General features: G+C 42.7%; 1 protein-coding gene across 1 annotated transcript; it reads left to right on the forward strand.

Moving 5' to 3' along the window:
* The first annotated feature begins 7175 nt into the window (after positions 1-7175).
* Positions 7176-12738, forward strand: LOC101163128 (toll-like receptor 1). Its single transcript, XM_004083114.5, has 2 exons — positions 7176-7793; positions 7891-12738. Exons 1-2 carry the CDS (start codon positions 7780-7782, stop codon positions 10355-10357), a joined length of 2481 nt encoding a protein of 826 aa, XP_004083162.1. The 5' UTR covers positions 7176-7779; the 3' UTR covers positions 10358-12738.
* The last annotated feature ends 7059 nt before the right edge of the window (positions 12739-19797 follow it).

The raw sequence follows: 19797 nt of genomic DNA on the forward strand, positions 1-19797 counted from the left end.
TAAAAAAATCCTTCTTTAATGTGCCAAAGGTGATATATGATCATATATATCAGATGTGGCGAACAAGTTTGACACCAAGAGCCAAATTCTTTCACTGTGAGAGTCAAAGAGCCACACCAGGCACTGACCTGCCACGACGTACACACACAAACACACAATTAAAGCCGTATTATTTTCCATAAAACATTCCTCTCCCTACAAAACAACAGCAAGTATTGTACTTGTGTTTATTTCAAGGAAAGTGTCCACCCTCAATACACACATTAAATGCAGCTTAGCCAAAGTTAACACAGCGACTACCCTGGAGGTCAGATACCCCCTCCACACACACTCTCTCTCTCTCTCTCACCCTTTTCTCTCCCTCTCTAACACACACAACTACTCAGTGACGTGCAGTGAGGTTGATGGTTGGCAGATTTACGATGATAAAAACTGAATGTTTCACTGTTCATCCAACAGTTTTTAACTGGTAATTCTTTGTATCTCAACATTCCTCTTTCACTAGCTGCATGATTACATGGACAAAAGTAATCAGAAAGAACGCCTGATCGGAAGAAAAATGCGTCACGTAAACACGCCATTCGGAATAGTCTGCCCCGATCAGACTCGTTCGGATCAAAAAACCTTTCCGATCGAGATAGGTGGGTTATGCCGATTGTTAATCCGATCGTTGTGAGTGTAAACTGTTAACTCCGATCGTGTGTCACTACTGCTCTGGTTTACGTCACGCATAAATGGTGCGGTGCTTCAGCGAAAGCTTTGGAGCTCATACATGACTGGCCGGCTGCTCCATGCGAGTGAACCGTGTCTGTGAGCAGAGCAGCCGGACTTATAGCTTTGTGTTTGCGGACAGGGCGGTGGTGCTGTGTTGCGTGTGCGCTCCTGGGGGGAGGCTTCCGACCCCGCCGCTCTGGGTTAGCGGCTGACGGACTCAGGAGAACCTTGTGTCCGAGCAGAGCTCGGGCCACCAGCTCACACAGCGGCTTTGGGTGTGTGAGGTTTTCAAAGGCAGAAATGTCGCTCAGTCCTTAGATACCGTTCAAACATTCACGTGGATTTGTGTTTCCAGTCGTGTCCCGACAAAATAAAGGCTGATAATATTCCCACATATTTACGTGCAGCCAAGATGCAGATTGCTGCATTTCCTGCATCGATTTTATGTTCATCAAACAAGGCTAATGTTATGCGTGCGTGTCAGCCTTCTAATAACTCTGGCTTCTTCCAGCTCCGTTCTTCCACAAAAAAAAGCACCGACCACAGGGATCAAAAATAAAATAATGAGCGAACAGGCGCTTCATAATAATCATAACAATAATAAAAGCACATTTAGAAGATCGTCCCGTATATTACCGAGCTGCTACATAAATGTATAGCTCACTTTGTTTACTGTGGGATTCATTTCCTCTTCCGGTATTTTCAACACTACTGAGCATGCCCAAATGATTTATTCCGATCGAAAGTGTGACCAGGTGAACGTTCGTTCTAATCGGAAAAGGTTTTTCTGGGCCCATGTACACGGTTGAATTTTTATCCGACCATTGATCCGATCAAGATATTTGCGCATGTAACCGCGGCTATTGACTCTTACACCTGGACAGAGCATCCATCTGGTGTCTGAATAATTCCTATTCACAATAAACACGTTACATACATTGCACTCAACAAATGACTTTCACAAAACTCCAACTTATTAAAAACATACAGTTTTTAGAGTTTTTAATTTTCGTTTAACGTTTTGTTCTTTTCTGCCATGAACAATTTTACTGCTTCCAAAAGCTTGTAATAATAAACATAGTGACTTGCCATTCCGTTCAGTAAAAAAGTAAGACTCTTCCCATTCTTCCAGAAACGTCCTGTGTTTATCTTTATACTCTGAATTTCACCATTTTGACCATGAGGGTAACAGTCTGCACGCACATCAAATGTTTAGTAATTTCTTCCGACATTGGGCGTAACTCGTGCAAATGATTGCCGGTCACTTATGTGTTGGGAGCAGAATCAGAACACACATAGTGCCAATTTACTCTTATTATTTATTTTTAATACCCTCTGATGGTTATGAGTACAGTCCTAAAGGTAAACAAATATAAAATCAGGCTTAATAAATAATTTACTGCTATGACACAGCCATGACCAGTCCACCACATGAGACTGCACATTCACAGAGAGAGAGTAGCAAATACAAAGTTATATTTCATACTTTCCTATACTGTATCTGTGCCTATTTCTTTGAACACACCCACACACAACCAAACAGCATGAACTTCCTTTCTGCTCATAGCCCCCCTCACTTATGGTGACAAACTTTACACCCACAATTCCCCACTTCCCATGAGTCTTAGGGGCTAAGGGCGGGGCTAACCCCAGGGTCGCTACAATGTGATGAGACGCAAAGAGCCGCATGCTTATTGGCCGAGAGCCGCATGCAGCTCGAGAGCCGCATGTTCGTCACCCCTGATATATATGGAAATAGCTGACTCTGAAAGTCTTAAGAAAAGCAGGCGATATAGACCATTAAAAATTCAAGTAGAGTAAAACATAGACCTAAAAACATAAATATTTAAGGACTTAAAAGGAGGAGCTCCAAAATGGTGACTGGTGAGAAAAAGTGCTGTGCATGATGAGGATTAGAATGATTTTATTCTGGAGAGATGAGAGATTACTGATTGCGGCTTGTGCCCGTCTGGATTTTTTTTTTATCACTTTCATATGTCGGAATGGAGTTGTGGAATAAAAGGTCTGGATCAAGATTCACCAGAATTTGCACCGCTTTGACATTTCACACCAAGCCTCTTCCAACTGTGCGGGGCGGACATGCGCTAGTAAACAGTAGAAAAACAAAAGAAGAAGAAGCCCCTCCCTGCCGCTCCCTGCTTGTCTGGTGCTGGTCTGGTTGAACACCACAGGCTAAATCTGCGTTCATGAAACCGTTTATGGGGCTTTCTTGAACGTGCAACACATGCCTGGTGTGAATGTAGCATAAAGGAGCAGCATCTGAAGTGAAGGACTGAGAGGTACTTCACAGACCTCTGGAGAAACAGCAACAGGAAACTTCTGAATCAGACATTCGGGCTCCAACATCGTGAATCAATAAAATCTGCTTTGTCATGTGATGCTCAGAAGCACATAAAAGGGAAACTAGACTTCTAGATTCTGTGTCCATGTTCGAGTTCTAGAGATGATAGTCCAGTAGTAGTACAACCTTAGCCTCTGGAGGAACACTGTCTATGTTTTAAAGGATCTGCTCTGTACTTTCCCCCCTTCCACTACTAGATTAGGAGACGTATGTGGTCATGTGATCTCTTTATAAACAGAGCAGACTCCTCTGACTATAACCAGGTTGCTTTTACCACCAATTCTGATCATGAATTTAATGGACAGAATTTCTTGGTGCAGCCAAATAGAGAAAGGGTTTGGTTGCCTGGGTGGTCTAGGAATCCATTTCCACTTTTTACAGATGATTTGATCCATTTGGCTTCATCTGAGACTAATGTCCCGGCAGAAGGTAAAGCATGTGGGCTCTGGTTTTGGTCGCCATAAACAGAGACATTCCTCCATGTTTCATGCTGACTTTTCTGTAAAATAAAGGAATTGAGAACTTCTCAATTGCCTTGATTCAAGCATGCAACAATAGTTTACTCTCCAGCTCCAACTGCTGTACCACTGAGTCATAGTCTGCCTTCTCTTCCCTTCTGAAACTGGTCAAATTCTGCACTTCCTTCTCTCTTTGCAGATCAAAATGCTTGATTTATGGTAAATTCTGGAGTTGCATTACTGTAAAACTGAGGGTTACATCAGGCAATAGACCTGCACTGTTAATGTCTTTCTGAGGGTCCATCCCGGACTTTCCCTGATTTATTTTAAATGGAATCAAAGATTTTCTGTTTGAAAGACCTTTTTTTATTAAGTCCAAGTTAGAAAATTAAGGATAATTAAGACTTTGTTAAAGTAAAAAAAAAACAATTGCTCTCTCCCAATTTGCTTCTGTGCAAATAAACCCAAAAAAGCTGTTGACATGGTCACAGCAAAAGCAGAACGACAACAAACCTTTAACGGTCATTAATAGTCACATGCACCCGTCCATAAAGGTGCTGTGGGCTTTTGGGTTGTCTGGACCAGTGAAGAGTCGTAGAGAGAAGCAACCGCATTTTAAGGGGAACGCAGGTGTGTCTTATAGTTCCCTTGAGGCTCGTCCCTCAATGGAACATCATGAAAATGGAATGTACCATTGTCATGCGTGTGGTAAATGTATTGTGAAGTATATGTAAGGCTAATATAGGTCGCACACATGTACTGTGACCTTATGCCACACTCTAGTCATTAGTGATGTGCGTGTTGCGTGCCACACGCAAATGCTGCATGCATGGAGTGTGCAGGTGATACTCAAGTGCTCATGGGGCGCCCGTACGATGACTGCACCCTTCCATGTCGTGTAAGTGTCCACTGGGACCTCTCATTCACAGTGTGCTCTAAAAAATGTGCCTATTTTCAGGGTTCACAAAGCGGTCCATGACCTTGATATTTCGTGGGGGGACACTTGCCTGCCCCCTACAGGGTTGTCCAATTTTTTGCCTGTAGACAGCCCAAATCCACCCATAAGGGCAGTTGTGACTTGGGGCTTAAATAATTACTTTTCACACACTGTTTGAGCGCAAAGTGTTTTGCTGAATGAATTCCTCCAGGTGAACACAAGTAATTATAAACTAAATCAAGTGTTCAAACAAGAGAGACACACAAAAAACGTATCACACATAAGGAAACGCAAAGCAAGGCAATTGTCCAAAAAAAAAGGATATGACGGCTAATCAACCATGTTTAAAATAAAACAATGATTTTTTTTGTAAAAATTTATCAAAAACACAAAAATATTAAGTAAATGAAAATACACATGGATAAACAACAGAAAAGACCTGGATTTAAAAGAGGATAAATTGATTGATCCCTGTTAATTTTTCAGTCAAAAACCTATCCAAAAATCAAACCAAGATGCACAATCCTCATAGATATTTACCGTAATTGAAAGGCAATATATTATAAACTATTTTGATTCAGGATTATTTTTAACCCACATTGTTATTTTGGTATGTTGGAGGAATGCTGCAAGGCAGTTACTGAGGAGATGACTGCTATGCTAAGAAGGTACGCTGAAACGCTGACATATAGTTTGTTGGGAAAACAAGTGTGAAGCAATATGCATCACGTTAAAAGTTTTTATAATGAGGCTTCATTCATCCAACCACATTCCATTATTCCGTCTACAGTGTACAGTGGCTGTTTTCGTCCAGTTGTTTTTTTCGCTCCAAGCACATAGCCTATTCAGACCGAGGATACTCAGAGCCAACCAAAGCTCAATCTGATTGGAATTGAACTGAGACCAACTCGAAAGATGGGTTCCTGGTCCAGTGTGCGCTTGGGTGTATTCAAACTAAAAATTTGTTTCAGGTTATTGGGGGAAATTAACTCTTTGGAGCATCTTCTGTAGTGCAATTAAACTGCTCCTTCCAGTTGTGTGAAGTAGTAGTTGCATATTTGGGCATTTTCTGACAACAGTAGTGTAGACTATAGACTGTTTTAATGTTGTTTTACCAACAAATAAATCATGGAACAATGAATTATTAATATGTTTGCTTGGTCAGGAACCACACTTGCTGGTTACACAATTCAGCTGAGTTGTATTTGTTCATGAAAGTTGAGGAAGTGTGAGCCACGTAAATCATGTGGTGGCACAATTCGGGTGTTTCCAAAATCGTTATTTTAAATTGGCATAAAAATATTGTTTTTTATTATGGACATTTCCTTTGTGGAAGAGGAAGTGCTCTGAGCAGCAGCCCATTTCTTTTGTTTTCATTTTTAAGACTTGGAAGAATAGAGAATAATTTTATGTCATTCTTTCTTTTATCTTGGTCAATGATCCTTTAAAAAGTCAATTCTTTGTCTTTTGGTTTGCTGTGGGTGGGATGAGGTCAGTTTGTTTGAATTTGAGACTTTGTCTTTACAATGACCATTTGGATGATCCAGATTCTTCAAGTGAATGCTTTATGCAACCCAGCCAGAAAAAAAACTGTTTTATTTCAGGTACGAGTTTATTTACAAAGCACCTGTTCTTAGTTCTAAAAACTATCAGAGTGTTTAATAGGTTATCACTAATTTTTATTTATTCTGAGCTTATTTTATTTGTGACACAATAAGTCAGTCGGAATAGAAGACTGAACAAAACCCGAGCTTGTTCTTCTTTGCTTAAAACCGTGACTAACAGAAAGAAATTTTGACATCTTTAATGATCTCATGCAAAATTATAAAGAAGTATCTGAGCTTTCAGACATTTTTTTTTACAACATGGTTTTATAAAATTTTGTTAAACAGCTGACTAGCAGGTCTAAAAAAACTAGGGTATCATCAGCATATACAGATATTCTGTGTAAACTCCAAATCCTTTCATTTAGAAATGTTGTTCACACAGCTACGACATACATTTTGTACATTTTCCACAAATTAAATTTTGGTCTTTTGCGATGCACACAATATGTAATTCATAAGTGTTTCTTGCCATTGACCGATGAGTTGCAAGTGTCCGTCAAGGGTTTCGGCCGATGGGTCTTTATCATGAATTCTGTTTTAATCTGTTTAAATTTTTTGTTTGGTAGAGAATTACACAGTTTATGCGTATTTTACATAGTTTACACACAATTATGACATGAATCTTACACAATTGTGTGGGATTTTTGCAAGATGCATATGCAAATTTGTGGCTTTCCATGATCGTTCCACGTATGTCTAACAGACTTTTCCCGCATATACCACCGATGAATAACTTTTATATTGTGTATATGGCTCACATTTCACTTTTAAATTATGCGTGTGACGTCACCCATAGAAAAAGGTTTACTTGCATCTTCAACCAAATAAAGTCAATTAAGTCACCATTTTCTTTGGGATACAGACATCGAAATGTTGGAGCCAAATTACATCAGTAAGCAGTGATTGGTCCAAGTCAGTCGAGTCAAAGCTGGTATGGCAACCACTCTCAATCAGGAGTGAGCTTGTTGGAAGGCCACGGGGGGGGAGCTACACAAAATTTGTCAATCAAAGGTTTTGAACAGTTGACGTGAGACCGCCTTCTTTTATCAAGGCATCTGATTGGTCAGTTTGTAACTAGAGTAAAAACTCGTCCTGTCGTCCTGTTTGGAATATTGGGGGGGAGGGGTCATTCAGTCGAGTTCTCATTTACTATTAATGTTACATACAGATAAGTCAGCTGGATTCACAACTCAGATCAAAAATGACATTCTTTAATAAACAGCGCTCAATCCAAATTATGGTTCAATGACTGATTTTTCTTTTTTCAAATAAAGAGCGCTGGGATCAAAGTTATTTTTTATACTTTTTTTTGGTGAATATGTTCTCTGAGAAAACCTGTAAAGTCACGGTGCAGTACATCTCTAAAGCATTTGTTTGATGTTGTCTAGACCTGTCTCATTTCAGGAGAAGTCTCAAACAAGCTTGAATCCTTTCGAAGCACTGATGTTGGCACATTGGGTCTTTAAAACAAAGACTTTGATGATGATTTCCAGTTTCATGGTGTAGACAGCATGTTTTTCTTTTGGGCTTCACCAGCTTAGAACTTCCCCTTTAGTAAGTCACACTCATATGAAAGGAGAGCAGAGGGCAGAAAGGAGAAACTGATTTAGGGAAGGAAAGACTTGTGCTTTTGACAGCAGCAGATCAGAGTGCCGAGGGGAACCGCCGGCTTAGGTCACAGCTGCTGCCGTTTCTAAAGTCATGAAGTTGCAGAGGTAAACCAGCTTCTTTTATGCGTCACATTGCTTTTTCCTACCTTGTGCTCTTTCACTTATGTTCCACCTACTTTTTCCAAACTCTTTGGTGTTCCAGGCCAAGCATTGCTCCAGTGATTGGGGCCATTTTCGTGGTGGCTTTTCTGAATCCTGTGTCCAGAGCTGCAGAGACAGATGACAGAGGATTTCAACTGTGTGGCGTTCTGAGGCGAGGACTGAAGGACTATTCCAACCATAACCTGACCGCTGTCCCTTCCCATCTTCCCCACAGCACACAGTATTTGGACATTTCTTACAACCCCATCCACAGGTGGGACGCAGATCAGTTTTTTGGATTGTCCCAGCTGTGCTTCCTGAAAGCAACCCACTGTGGCCTACGGGTGATTCCCCCCACGGTGTTCAAACACACACCGGGGCTTAAAGTCCTCAACATTTCTCACAACAGCTTGTCTTTCATTCCAGCAATTTCACTGAAAAGGCTGCAGGTTTTTGCTGTGGACAATAATCTGTACAGCAGCTATAAGATTCCTGCTTCCTTTCGGGATCTAAGAGCTCTGGACTTTCTGGTCTTGGGAAGCACAGCGGCCACAACGGTTCGTTTTCATGACTTTGATGCGCTCGTGAATGTTTCCCTGAACCATTTGTTCTTGGGGGCTGGAACTCCGTGGCGAAAATATGATTCTGGTTCTCTTGCAAGAATTAACCTCCAAAACATTTCCCTCCACGTGTCATTCTGTGAGGATTTCATCATGTTGGACAACCTTCTAAGGGATTTGGCTGAGGCACGAGTAAGGTCAATTCGATTCACATCTGTATTTCTTGACACCTGCCGTGTGACAGGAGACCCCTTCTTCAAGCTGAGGACGATGCCTTTCCTGCAGAGACTCAGCATTGAGAGCACATGGATCAACAGTTCATTCATGGAGAGTTTCGTGAAGAACGTGTGGCTCTCCTCTCTTCGTGAACTCCTGTTTGTTAACATCACTTATAATGAAGACACGGCGGAGGGGTTTCAGCTCCCCACCATAAACCAAAGCATCAGTCTCCGCTCAGTTACCTTCAACAGTGTGAACCATTACCAGTACAAATATCCGACTTTCAACATGAGTTCCAAGGCCTTCTCAGAGCTCACGTATCTGAGGTTTTCAGGCACCGGGATGAACATTTTACCCTGCGGACTCATTTCAACTCTACCGTCTCTGGAAATGCTTGACCTGTCGGACAACCTCTTGTCAGAGTCTGGCTTCTGGTGGTTTCAGTGTTCATATGCCTCCACCTTCCCAAAGCTGCAGAAGCTTTCTTTGAGCAGAAATAGATTCATTAGTCTTTCATTTATCTCTAAGAAAATGCAGCAAATGAAGACACTAAAATCTCTTGACCTCAGCTTCAACTCGATCCATTTGGATGGCGCATGCTTCTGGCCGGCTCAGCTGACAGAACTGAGCTTGGGCAACAACAATTTGGGCAACGCTGTGTTCAGTTACCTGTCTCCAAACTTTGTAAAGATTGACTTGACAAAGACAGGAATAACAGCCATAACACAGGAAGTCCTGTCTCGCTTTCCCAAACTGGAGCAACTCACACTGAGCTTTAACAGCATCCAGGTTTTCCCTGAAGATCTCAGCGTCCCAACTCTGCTCAGGCTCCATGTGGACCAGAACGCCATCACCTCTGTGTCCAGAGAGGCTTTAGCGGGGCTGCCCAGACTTCAGACACTGATCGCTGGGAACAATCCCTATTTCTGCTCCTGTGACATCCACTGGTTCATTACTGCTTTCAATAAGTCCTTACTACCAGACTGGCCATTCGATTACACATGCAGCACGCCGCCTTCCCTCACTGGACTGTCTCTGTCTGAGTACAAAACCAGCAAGCTGTCCTGCGAAATGTGGCTTCAGTCTGTGGTGGCTCTGCCTGTGCTAACAGCCGTTTGCACAGCCATCAGTGTCATTTTCTGGAAGTGTGACGGAGCTTGGTACACAAGGATGCTGTGGACCTGGATCAGGATGAAGAGGAGAGGCAAGAAGCGTTCTAACCTGCTGAAGAACGCCTCATTCGACTATCATGCCTTCATCTCGTACAGCCACCAGGACTCCAACTGGGTGGACAGTCAGCTGGTGCCCTCTCTAGAAGGAAATGGTTTCTCCCTCTGCGTCCATGAGCGGGACTTTGTCCCGGGTGAGTGGATTCTGGATAACATCATCAACTGCGTAGAGTCCAGCTACAAGACGCTATTTGTGCTCTCCAAACATTTTGTGCAGAGTGAGTGGTGCAACTATGAGCTCTTCTTTGCGCAGCACAGATCCATCAGCACCCAAAGCGACTCCATAGTCTTTGTTCTGTTGGAGCCAATCCCACCAGACTCTCTTCCCAAGAGGTTCCTGAGACTCCGGAGCTTGTTGAAGCAGCAGACCTACCTGGAATGGCCCAGTGACGAGCGCAAGCAGCAGGTTTTCTGGGCGAGTCTGAAGTCTTTGCTGCACATGGCAGACAAAGCGGTGGTTCTGAGGGATGCAGCACAGGACATTTTAGATAGAATCCCTCTGCTGACAGAGCAAACGTGACAATCTCAGTGAAAATGTTTAGTTCCTGCTTTTTCCAAGTGAACAAAAAAAGACATTTAACTGTAAACCCGCAGCTGTGTTTGGGGGAGGTTCTGCGGAAAAATGTGGTAAAAATCAATTTTTTAATTTTTTTTTTTAATTTTTGGTTCATACATTTTTACAGTTAAAAAAACATGAAACACGTGTAGTTTAGTTAATTTGTTTAACATAACAGTCCCCCCCCCCTTGTTTTTTTTTAATGAATGCAATTCTGTAAAAATAAAAGCTGGGAAAAAAAGTTTTTTCCCCACTGCTGGCTGGTTGTTATGGACACAAAGGATACTTTTGCGACTTTATTATTATTTTTTCATTCTATTGCATAGTTTCAGCCCATAGAATTTAAAGGCCCCCAACCCCCCTAAATGAATTCAAGTTGTTCGTGTGGTTCTTGTATTGCATTCATAAAACTAATGTAAGCCATACGCCCTTATGACGTACAGATTATAAGCGCCTTTCACCACACACTAGTCAAGGGGTGTCAAAACCATTTTAACTCAAGGGCCACATGGAGTCAAATCTATTCCCATGTGGGTTGGACCAGTAAAATTGTGGTAAAAACAGCAACTTCCGATCAATATAAAATATATGGCTGTAGCCTGAAGACAGTGTATCCAAAATAGTAAAAGCACAGTATTGTTAATAATTCTATAATCTGCGGCTGATGGGTATCAGCGGGTCTTTGGATCACTGGTTACTGGTCAGACAGGCGTTTGTCCGGTTGGGCAGTGTCCTGTTTGATGTAGTGATAAAAAGTGTGGGAGCCCCACAGAACTCACATCCTGAGTGGCAGCCACATTCAGGATGTGATTCAAGTGCTCATCCTTTGGCCTTGTTTTATTTATTATCACAAAGATATGTGGTTTCAAACACACACAACAATTTTGCTATGACCAGTCAATGCTGGCTCCAACATGGCGGCATCCATATTGCAGAAAAATGGTGACTAAATTGATTTCATTTGGTTGAACCAGAGGCAAACCATTTTTATGGGTGACATCACACTCGGTCTATAGTCAGTGGTTCTCATAGATCCAAAGATGCTGCTGCTGTATCAAATGATGAAGTGACTGCAAACGGTTGCTCCTCCCTGGACCAACCGTGGGCCGGGCGGATGGCTGCCTGGAGTGCGGAGCGGGTCTCCCTTGGGGGGTCCTGGCTCGTACCTGGGGTGGGGGCGGGGGGATGCCCGGAACTCCTGGGTGGTGGTGGGGTGCTTGTCTGGGGCTGTGGGGGTCCTTCTCCGGTGGGGCCCTGCGTTGGGCGCTACCGGCGCGGCGGGGGGGCTGCTCTCCTGGTTGGGCTGGGGCGGCGCTCTCTTTCCCTCCGTGCATCCCTGCTCTCTGGCTCTGGGGGCCTTGCGGCGGTCCTGCTGGCCCTGGCCTGGGTGGCGGGCTTGGTCGCCCGGGCGGCGGTTGTTCCCTGCCGGTTCTCGTGTGGCGTTGGGGGGATTTCGGCTGCCACTGCTGCTGCGGTGGGGGTCTTGGGGTGGGGATGGCTGGGCACTCTCCCTCCTTCTTGTCACGTTCCACCATCCATTTTAGAAGAACATAAACACTCACCTGAGCACAGGTGTTAGCTCACCTTTGCACTAACAGTTTGCATGATTGAATGACTGAAATATTTCACACTAGTTGGTTTTAAGGCATAAGTATGCGTGTGAACACTATCTGTTTTGTGTACATGTCGACAGGTGGACATTTTTGCAGCTAGCAGGTGTGTTTATAACATTTGAGTGTGTGTGTGGATAGGCCCCGCCCTTTTTGTACTACATTTGAACCTTACCATAATGATTAACAACCAGTAAACTTGTTGCTTTATGCTGCTTCATGGTCTTACCCCCCTTCCCCTCCTATTATCACCCTCCTACCCCCCCCCCCCCTCTCTCTAACGTCCCTCTCTCTTCTTCCCCTCTTTCCTTTTCCGTCCGGTCCAACACCAAAGATTTTCAAACATGATTGAAATTAATAAAGTTTGGCCTCAATTACAAAAGGGGTTTATTCAGACATACCTTTGGTTTGTCTGAAGATTAATAACCCCTCTTGTTAAAGTAAAATATGTCCAACACAAGAGGCCCTCAGCTCTCATCTGTCTGCCTAGCTGTTGGACAGGACAAGTTAACAAAAAAAAAAAAAAAAAAAATGATGAAGTGACTGAACACCACATGGCTCAAGTAATACTTTGCATCGGTGAAGGGGTGGTGCTTTTAAAAGCTTTTAGTTTTTTTTTAAAACATATAAAAAATCCTGTTCAGATTTATAGTGTAAATTATGGTCTATTTGTGGGATGTACGCTTTCCAGACTTTACCAAGAACATTAAAACAACTTTTGGATATGTTCCTGTTTGACTGTTTGTTTTCTTTCTTTCTTTTTTTTTTCAGCTTGTCCTGTCCAACAGCTGAGCAAACAGACGGGAGCTGAAAGCCTCTTGTGTTGTTGTGACAGGCTTTACTATTACAACATGGGTTATGAACCTTCAGACACAAACGGTGTATATTTGAATAAACCCCTTTTGTGATTTATGCTAAACTGTATTCATCTTAATTATATTTGTAGCAGATCTTTTGTTGGAATTGACAGAAAGGAAAAGGAGAGAAGAGAGGGATGTCAGAGAGGGGGGGTAGAGGGTGATTATAGAAGGGGGGGGGGGTAAAATCAGAAAGCATCATAGAGCAACAAGTTGCTGGATGTTTACAATCATTACTGTCAGGTTTAGATGTAAAACAATTCTAAAAAGGGGCGGGGCCTGTTCACACACACTCAGATGTTACAAACATACCTGTTGGCTCCAATAATACAAACATACAAACATGTCAACATGGACATAGTATACAGTACTACTAATGTTCACACACGCACACTTATGTATTCATACTAGCCAGTGTGAAACATTTCATTCAGTCATGCAAACTATTTGTGCAAAGGTGAGCTGACACCTGTGCTCGAGTGATTGTTTATGTCCTTCTAAATGGATGATGGAATGTAAAAAAAAAAAGAGGGAGAGTGCTCAGTCCTCCCCACACCAAGACCCCCGCCGCAGAGGCAGCCAGGACCCCCCCAACACCCGCACGGTAGCAGATAGAGAACAACCGCCCGCCAGGCGATCACATCTACCACCCAGGCCATCAGACCCCAGACTGCCAGAGAGCAGGGAAGCATAGGGGGGACAGAGAGTGCAAGCTCCAGCCCAACCAGAAGAGCAGCCCCCCCCCCCCCCCCCCCCCCCCCCCCCGTTCTAGGAGGTTTGTTCTCTTTTTGAACTTAAAAATATGGAGATAGAAAGACAGGTTTGTAAATTCCCCTTAAACAGTCTTCCACCTTTTCTGACATCAACTAAGAAAAAAGTAATGCAGGCTACAGAATCTTGTTAAGTGTTAAAACGGTGAAACAGCAGAACCATAAGAGCAAAACAAACAGCAATGATTAAAAAAATGGTCAGTGACGATGGCAAACTGAACTGGAGGTCCCCCCTTCTTTAATAAAGCATGTGTGTTTCAGTTACAGAGGAATCCCACACTCCGTTAAACGCTGGAATCCTCAGCAGAGAGTAGGATCAGTAGTTGAGGCTCATATTTAACCCTTGTGCTATCTTAGATGACCCCACCCTTACGTTGACGTGTTCTCCCTACCATGACAAAGGTGGACAAAGGTGGAAAGATTTCATGTAATTCATGGACACCAGTGAAGATCACAAATCATTGAAGAAAAATGGTTCAGAGCACTGTCTAGTGGGTCTAGATGACCCAACTCCCAATGTTAAAGTGCCTAGGATAGCACAAGGGTTAGAGGAAACAGTCTGGTTCTAGTTCGGAATTCTGGATCATCTCTTTTCCTTTGTCACAATCCTCAGTGGACCGGTACTGCTTTGTCATTCAGCACATTTACCACTGGGTGGCAGCACATGATTGCCAGTGATGAACAGTAAATCAATCACAGGACAGATGAGAACAACATGAGGAAAATGTTTGCTGGTTTATCCCATTACTGGATCAAATTAATTGTGACTTACAGCGTTGGTCCATGCTGCCATTATCTCTCGCAGGTAGAATGAGCTGCATCAATATGAATGTGCTTCCTAAACTTCTCTATTTTTTCAATGCCTAGCAGTATTCATTCCAAAGCAATTTTTCAGGTCCCTTGACAATTCTATTGCTCAATTCTTATGGGAAAATAGCCTCCAAGAATGAGAAAAAATATATTGCAGAAAAGCAAAGATAATGGCGGCCTCTCCCTACCAAACCTTTTATTTTACTATTGGGCTGCAAATATCAGAACAACAATCTTTTGGTCATAGGGTTAAGCCAGCCTGGTTACCAATAGAGGAGTCGTCTTGTACTCTTGCCTCTGCTACTCCACTCTCTCTTTTGTGTTTTCCTCTTAAACTATCTCCCACATCTTATACCGATAATGTCATAGTTAAGCATTGTTTAAAGATATGGACACAAGTTAAACAGCACCTTGGAATCCAAAAATATCTCTCATGTCGTCACTCCATCTTAACCCTCTGTTTCCTCCATCATTTACTGATAAGACTTTTGCCCTGTGGAGAAGTCGTGGCCTAGTTTCAGTAAAAGACTTTTGCACAGAGGGAACTTTAGCTCTGTTTGAATTACTATCTAAAAAGTTGAATCTGCCCAACACTCACTTCTTCAGGTATCTTCAGGCTTGTAGTTTTATTCGTCGTCACCTCCCTGACCCTTCCAGTGTCCCAATGATACTTTCATGGGGATCAACCCCCCTCTGAAGGGTACAATATCAAAAATGTAAAACCTCTTGCAAAATCCACACTTGATTCAACATCTGAACATCTACCCATGGCTTGGTCAGAAGAGCTCCATGTGGACACAAATGATGATCAGTGGAGATCTGTGCTTGGACGAATTCTTCACTCCTCATCAATATGTGTATTGATCATTGTATCACTGTATCATTCAACCAGGACAAAACTGAAGTTTTAATCATCGGTTTTGAAGACAAGAGAGAGATGATTTTACCACATCTTCATAATTTTAAACCTTCTGAATGTGTGAGAAACCTGGGCGTACTTTTTGACTCTGAGCTAAATTTTATCCCACACATTAAAAATGTCGTTAAGACAGGATTTTATCATCTCAAAAACATTGCCAGAGTCCGACCGTTCCTCTCTCTTGCACAGAGATGCATGCTTTTATTTTTAGTCGTTTAGATTATTGTAATGCCCTGCTCTCTGGTTTACCCAAAAAGTCAATCTCAAATCTACAGCTATTGCAGAACTCAGCGGCACGAGTTCTGAAGAGGACCAGAGGGCGGGAAGACATTACACCGGTTTTAAAGTCACTGCATTGGCTCCCTGTGCGTTTCAGGATGTATTTTAAAGTTCTTTTAATGGTTTATAAATGTTTTTATGGTCTTGGGCCTTCTTATTTAAATGATAGTCTTTTATAATATAAGCCCTCGCGGACCCTGAGGTCCTCCGGTGCTGGCCTCTTAGTTGTTCCTAAGGTGAGGACCAAACCGTATAGTGAGGCTTCGTTCTGCCATTACAGTCCTCACCTGTGGAACAGCCTGCGGGAGAACCTCAAGGCCACAGAGACTGTAGAAGTTTTTAAGAAGAGGCTCAAAACCCACCTTTTTAATTTAGCTTTTAGTTGATTTTAACTGCTAATTTATTCTATTAGTTTTATTATAGGCTATTTTATGTATTTAATTTTATTTTATGCATCTTATTCTCAGTTTTATGTTTTTATGTAAATCTTATGTCTTTAATTTTAGTATCTTATCATGATTTTAGCCCCAGTGTTTCTTGTGGGGATCTTTTCCTCCAGGGCTTGCCGGCTTGGTCTGTGGTTGTTGCTGCAGTTGTCGCCCTTGCTGGGGCAGCTGGAGTTAAACTTTGCAGCTTCACGGCTGATGGACCCCAGTGTTGTTCCAGTCTGGGTGGGCGCTGTGGCGATGCTCCCATGGCCGAGCTGGCTCCTGGTACGAAGAGATTCCCAAATACCGTTTCCTCACAGCAGAGCCAAGCCATACATGTTTGTTTGCTTATTTATTTATTCAAACTTGCATAGTCAATATTCATTGTCATGGGTCATGGGTCATATGTTTTAATGGAGGGGAGTGGGAAGGGTGAAGGGTGGGTTGGGTTTTTACTGTAATGTTGTGTGTTTTCTGTTTCTGTTTTTAATGTTAAAGCGCTTCGAGCCTCACAAAATGCATGAAAAGCGCTATTTTATAAAGTTTGATTTGATTTGATATCATTCAATGTAGAATGGTTCATAGAGTTCATTGGTCTAGAAACAGACTTGCCAGAGTTTTTCCCGGTACTGATCCTAACTGTGTAAAATGTGATCTAGGCCCTGCAAGTCTCACTCATGTTTTTGACATGTCCGTCGCTTTCTGATTCCTGGAACGCTGTATTTGACTCTCTATCCTCTGTCTGTAATGTCATAGTACAGCAATTCCCAATGACAGCCCTCTTTGGTGTACTTCCGGACAATCATTCCCTCTCTCCTTGGTCTGAGGATCTTGTAGCTTTTCTGACACTGCTTGCCCGGTGGACTATCTTGATGTGCTGGAAAGATCTTCGCCCACCCACTCATTCACAATGGATAAAGAATTCACTTTCTTTTATTAACCTGGAAAAAATCAGACATTCTCTTAAGGGCTCTGGATGTACAATTTCTGAAATGTGGTCACCTTTCTTAGAACATGCCATGTCCTTGACCTTAGAAACGACCCAGTGAACTTTCAACTATATTAACAGGTATGAAGTATTTAATGTCTTTGCTGGACATAGATTAGTACCATAGTATTTATTTATTTATATATATTTTTTTCTTTTGTTTTTTTGTTTATTTATTTTATTTTTGTAATTGTGGTTTTGAATTTTTTGTTTTTGCTTACTTGAAAGAATTTCTAAATAAATCATACATAAAAAAGAAAATATGTGCTGATGGCCAACCAGCACCAGCCTTACAAGTTAGATGGGCCTTAAAACATTTATCTGTAAGAACAGTTTGATGCACAACATTGAACTCTGCAGCAGCACAGATGCAATTCCAAGATCACACGTCTTGTACAACCAATGTGGAGACAACACACAGATCCATCCATCCATCCATCCATCCATCCATCCATCCATCCATCCATCCATCCATCCATCCATCCATCCATCCATCCATCCATCCATCCATCCATCCATCCATCCATCCATCACTGCCTGTTGCATCGTTTGAGTTACTGATTGGTAGAACCAGAGTGTCATCGTCAGTAGAACAGCTCTATGCAGAGGTGCTGCACTGATGAAGCTTTCCAGAAACTTCCACAGCTGGTATTACACAATCAGATTTTAGGTCGTGATATAAGTGAGTGAGTATTTCATTTTTATTTATTATTTATAGAGGTTTGGGTCACAAAGTTGGACTCACACATCTCACAGTAACTGACATTGTTCATCTATTTACTGGCATCTGTCTGTCTGGGAGGACAGTGAAGTAGCAATCTAAGAGATTAGTTCTGTAAAGATTTCCTGGAGTGGCTAAATTAATACCCTCTAGAGTGACAGTCTCTTCTGCATTGACTACATACAGGTGGGAGGGGTGGGGGTGCGCTTTGGTCAGTGTTATTCCTGTCTTTCTTGCAGCTGTTTTGGCATTAAGCAGAAAAATCCCCCTGATTTCTTGACCCCATTTCTGACAGAGGCTGACAGTCCACTGCACGGTGGATGGATGCGGTTTTCAAATGTATTTTTCCAGTTGTGCAGTTTAGAACCAATCAGCTTCATGTCATGCTTGCAGATGTTTCTGAAGCCGAGGTCTGGATGTTTAGCTGGGCCTCAGTTCTCCTGCGGGATGCCCAAGCTCCATCTAACACCTTAGAAGCTTCTGGAAATGCAAAGTGAGCATGCCTTGTATGCAGAAGCTAGAAACCTCTGTTTTGGTGACTCTATCTTTCCATGTGCAGAAAGCAGTGGAAATGGAAGTTGTTGATCCAATTTCTTGCTTTGCAGACTTGCCTCTCTATGGGGTTGATTTGTCAGAGAGCAGCAAGTTGCAGATGAGAACCTCCACAACGTTGTGCACACAAGGACAATGTTGAAAAGTGTGCCATCAGCTCTTAATGGTGACTAAGAAACAAATTTGAGAGGCCTCAGATAATGCTCCAGTGAAGCGAAATGTGCCGTTTGAGCCCCCATGAAAGCTTTGATCAGGCTGGGTAAAATCTTGGAGGGCAGCTGATCCTTTTAATAATCATAAGGATCCAGCAAATCTATATAAAAAACATAAATAACACAATTCATTTCGGCTAAGTGAAAGCACAGAGGGCACCGCTAAAGGAGCAACCCTTAGAGTGGGCCCTGCCTTGCTCTCTACTGGATATCCTGTGGGGGAAGTGAGTGGTTGCCTGGAGTGTGGGGCGGGTCTCCCTTGGGGGCCCCTGATTCATGTCTGGGGTTGGGGTGATGTTCAGAACTCCCAGGTGGTGGTGGGCTGCTTGTCTGGGGATGAGGGTCTCTTCTGTGGATGGGGCCTTGTGCTGGGCCTCCTGGGGTGGTAGGAAGGCTGTTCTCTGGCTGGGTTGAATGGATTGCATTCTCCATGCTTCTGTGTCCCCCTGCTCTCTGGCACTGGGGGCCCCTGTGGTGGTCCTTCCGGCCCTGGTCTGGGTCCGTGCAGGTCCCTGGGGGCCGTGGCAGCCACTGCTACTTCACCAAGGGTCTTGGTGTGGAGGTGAATGGGCACTTCCCTTCTTTTCACATTTAATTATCCACAGTACAACACAGACACTCACCTGAGCACAGGTGTAAGTCTGGTGTAAACATGAGGGACTGAAAATGTAAATCAAACTTTTAATTAAATGTCACTAGAATTGCTTCACATTACTTTGTCACAAGTGATTTTCTACTTTCATTGCTTTTGTTATGACTTCCAATATTAGTTGTAAAAATTGTCTTCCACTGGGATGTTATCATTAGATGTTCAAATGTTTGAAGAAGAAAAAGGTTGGAACAAGCTAAGCACTAAAGTTGAGCCTTTCATTCCTTCAGTGAAGCCTCATCCTCTCGGTTTCTGAATGTGGGTCAAACCTCACCTGCCTCCACGCTCTTCCTCAAAATAGATTTTCGTCTTTAAGGATTTCCTGCTCAGAGAAAGTGAAAAAAACATCAACAAGAGAGGTTTCAGGTTTTCAACAAAAAAAGATGGAGACAGTGCAGAGACACATAACTGTGGAAATTGTTATGAGCTGAGACTTTTTACAGGAAAATACAAACTTCTTTTTAGAAACTAACAGACCCAGATTAAAAATTAATAATTAATAATTCACGGACTGATGGATGGATGGATGGATGGATGGATGGATGGATGGATGGATGGATGGATGAATAGATGGATAGATGGATGGATGGATGGATGGATGGATGGATG

This window comes from Oryzias latipes, chromosome 23 (assembly GCF_053564925.1).
Source record: "Oryzias latipes strain Hd-rR chromosome 23, Olatipes_Hd-rR_3.1".
NCBI lineage: Eukaryota > Metazoa > Chordata > Actinopteri > Beloniformes > Adrianichthyidae > Oryzias > Oryzias latipes.